Raw genomic sequence first — 3,891 nt, forward strand, 5'->3', positions numbered from 1 at the left:
AAAAAAAAAAAAATCCTATCTTGGTTGGGAGCAGCAGCTCATGCCTGTATCCTAACACTTTGGGATGCCAAGGTGGGAGGATTACTTAAGCTTAGAAGTTCAAGATTAGCCTGAGCAAAAGTGAGACCCTATTTTTAAATAAATAAATAAAATTTTGTCTCCTACATAGTAAAATTCTCTAAAATTTTATCAAGATTTAATATACTGAAAAGATTTTTGCATTTTCTATTTTAGCCTGCTGATACCCAGAACATTGGTAAGATGGCTTACTTACTTTTGGCAATATTCTAAGGCAAAGAGACTTAATGATAAAATAACTATCCTAGCTAGAGGTAAGATTATGGGCGGCAAGAGTTTGAGGCATTCTAGGCACTCTTGTTAGAGTGCACCACAGCACTTTACCAAGGGCAACAGAATAAGACTCTCTCTCTCTCCAAAAAAAAAAAAAAAGATTATGGTCTAAGTTCAATATCAGACTTTTTGCATTCTTATTCCAATCCAATTAATTTTAGATGGATAAACATTTCCTCATGAAAAGTACCAAAGAATTCAAATGACCTATTGAATTATTACCAATGCAATTATTATCTTATGTTAGACCCTGAAAAGTTATTCAATCATAACTGTGGTTGAACTGTGGTTAATCTTAATGATTTTTCAACTTTACAATAGCACAAAAGTGATATACCCACTCACTCAGTTGAAACTGAACTTTGAATTTTAGGTCAAAATTTTTCATTATAAAATAGGCTTTGTATTAGATAATTTTGCTCAACTGTAGGCCAATGTAAGTGTTCTGAGTATGTTTAAGGTAGGCTAGGCTAAGCAATGATGTTTGGCAGGCAGGAATATTAAATGCATTTTTCACTTATGATATTTTCCACTTAAAATGAGTATCAGGATGTAATTCCACCATTAGTTGAGGACCATCTGTAACTGGGAAAATTTCAACTACATGTGGATTTGCCAATAGAGAAATCTTTAAATGGTGAAGTGGAAATCGTTTTTCTAAGTGTTCTTTATTAATTTATTTTTGTTGTTTATTAATTTTATTTTCTACCCTGTACTTATGGCAAATACAAAGTGAAAACTAATTTAAGGAATATTCTAGGCAGCCGTGTCTTAAAGAATTTTCTGTTATAAAGAAAATGCTCCACACCTGCACTGTTCAATATGGTTAACTACCAGCCATACATACGTAGACAGCTACTCAAGACTTGAAATGTGGTTTGGGCAACTAAAGAAATGAATTTTTAATTTTATATAAGTTAAGTGAATTTAAACTTAGATTTAAATAGCCACAGAAGTCTAGTAGCTATTGAATCAAATGGCATAGCTTGATACTACTATGAAGTCAATATATAACCACCTACACAATTGAATGGGAAAACATAATAACTATAGTCCATAAAGTAGAAGGGAAGAGGAGAGAGGGGGTGGGGAGAAGGGATATATGGGAGAAGGAAGGGTATTTGGGGGGACCTCACCTAATATGCATAATGCAATCGTACATTTCAAAACTATTAAGAAATGAGTATAATTGTGATGGATGTGTTACTTGGTTCAATGTAAACATTTCACATTGTATATTGAAGTAGTACCCTGAACCCCATAAATGCATCAATGTACAAAGTTATGATTTAATAAAAAATAATTAATTATATATATATATATAAAACCAAATGGCATAGCTCTTGGATATCAACTAACCAAAAGCACTACTGAGCACAAATGTTTAAGCAACTGAAGGAATGAAAATGATTGAGCCCGTAAGTTCAAGCTGCAGTGCTATGACAGTGCTGCTGTACTCCAGCCTGGGTGACAAAGTGAGACCCTGTCTCTATTCAAAAATAATAATTGCACACAGTTGGCCAGGCATGGTGGCTCATGCCTATCATCCCAGCCCTCTGGGAGGCTGAGGCAGGTGGATGGCTTGAGCTTAGGAGTTCGAGACCAGCCCAAGCAAATCGAGACCCCATCTCTACTAAAAATACAAAAACTACATCTCTGCTAAAAATACAAAACTAGCCAGGTGTGGTGGGCACCTGTAGTTCCAGTTACTGAGGAGGCTGAGTCAGGAAGATTGCCTGAATCCAGGAATTTGAGGCCACTATACTTCAGCCCAGGAAGACTCTTTCTAAAAATAAATAAATGGCTTTACTCTTGCTAAATCACAATTAAAATGATTTTTTTTTTTTTTGAGATAGAGTCTCACTCAATTGCCCTGGGTAGAGTGCCACGGCTCACAGCAACATCAAACTCCTCTTCGGCTCAAGTGATCCTCTCGTCTCAGCCTCCTGAGTAGCTGGGACTACAGGCACCTAGTATGATGCCCAGCTAAAAATAATTTCTAATGTTAAAAATCTAAAAATCAAGGTGACGCCCATAGCTCAGTAGGTAGGGCACTGGCCACATACACCAAGGCTGGCCAGTTCGAACCCAGCCTGGGCCAGCTAAAACAATAATAACAACTGCAACAACAAAAGATAGCCAGGCATTGTGACAGGTGCCTATACTCCCAGCTACTTGGAAGGCTGAGGCAGGAGAATTGCTTAAGCCCAAGAGTATGTGGTTGCTATGAGCTGTGATGCCACAGCACTCTACCCAAGGCGACAGCTTGAGACTCTGTCTCAAAAAGAAAAAAATAAAATAAAATAAAATAAAGAAAAAAACCCTAAAAATCAGTTCTTATTTAATTGTATCTATATTATACTGTAATGTTTTACACATTTTTTTGGTAGCACTTTTTATCAAAAAGAATACTATTTAATGCTTCTTGGCCTTTTGGCTAAGATCAAGTGAAGAATACTACTTAGTTATTAATAATAAAATTATATTCCAATGTACAGTGACACTAGCTCTTTGTGTGTTCAGTGGAGGAACACATGGTCTCAGTATTAAGGTCTATATTCCTCTCCTTTTTTTTTTAATTAGTTAAGCAATTGACCAAGTCACAAGCCTATAAAAAATGACTGGAGCGACAGGTTTAAGAGATTAGAGGGGGCATTTTATAAAGGAATTATGAGGACATAAACTTACCATGACCATTTTCCTTTGTTCATACAGCTTCTGCAATTGGTAAGACTTTTCCTCTGCTTTGATGTAACCTTTCTTTACATCATCAACAGCCTGTCACCAAAACAAGTAGGGAAGAGGTGAATGTAAAACTCCCTATCAAGTACATTCTTGAAAAAAATAAGAGACACAGATGCATTTTCAGAAAAATGTCTCCACTTGGACCACCATCACCACCAGCAGTGAATTCTGCTACATGGGTACATTTATTGGAATAACTAGCATGTGCTAAGGCAATATGAGGGACCTAGTTTCTTGTGTCAAGACACTTAAATTCCAGTTAATTTATATATGATTAGAGAACCCTAGAAGACAGTGTATGACAGCTAAAGGTAACAGTGAAGCAGCAGAAATGGTTCCATGTACATAGTAAGTGATACATCCAGTCAGAACAGGAGCGCTTACTCCCAATTACAGTTATCAGGGAAGCCTGGGGTGCCCCCTCAAAGGACAGGATCATGAGAGAAAGTACAAGCTGAAGTCCAGAAACAGGAATAGGTTTGAGCTTAAATACATTCAGGAAAATAGATGCGCCTGATTTGAATAAAGGGCATGTGCTGGGAGATAATGAAAGATAAAGCTGGATAGGTAACCTAACATTATGAAAGATCCAAAAAGCAGGCACAGGAATTTGTACCTAAGGAAATACACAGTAGGGAGCTAAAATAAACAGTAACAAAAGTGTTTTTCTTTCTTACAGGAAAGGCCGGTTTGTGTCTGAGCATCCAGTGAGTTAACCTGAGGTAGAATGAGTAAGGGAGGTGAAAGATGTTTTGACACCTAAAATAGAAATCATTTCCCAGGCTCGGCGCCTAT

The 3,891-nt window shown here is 36.9% G+C and overlaps 1 protein-coding gene across 2 annotated transcripts in view; it reads right to left on the minus strand.

Moving 5' to 3' along the window:
* The window catches only part of SNX27 (sorting nexin family member 27), a 107,166-nt gene that overhangs the window by 24,339 nt on the left and 78,936 nt on the right, over positions 1-3,891 (minus strand). For both annotated transcript variants that reach the window (XM_012811792.2, XM_023519402.1), the window contains exon 8: positions 3,040-3,129. In XM_012811792.2, the coding sequence (XP_012667246.1) occupies positions 3,040-3,129 (90 nt within the window). The remainder of the gene's footprint in view (positions 1-3,039; positions 3,130-3,891) is intronic.

Source organism: Otolemur garnettii, unplaced genomic scaffold (genome assembly GCF_000181295.1).
Source record: "Otolemur garnettii isolate 467f Iridium unplaced genomic scaffold, OtoGar3 scaffold00174, whole genome shotgun sequence".
Classification (NCBI taxonomy): Eukaryota; Metazoa; Chordata; class Mammalia; order Primates; family Galagidae; genus Otolemur; species Otolemur garnettii.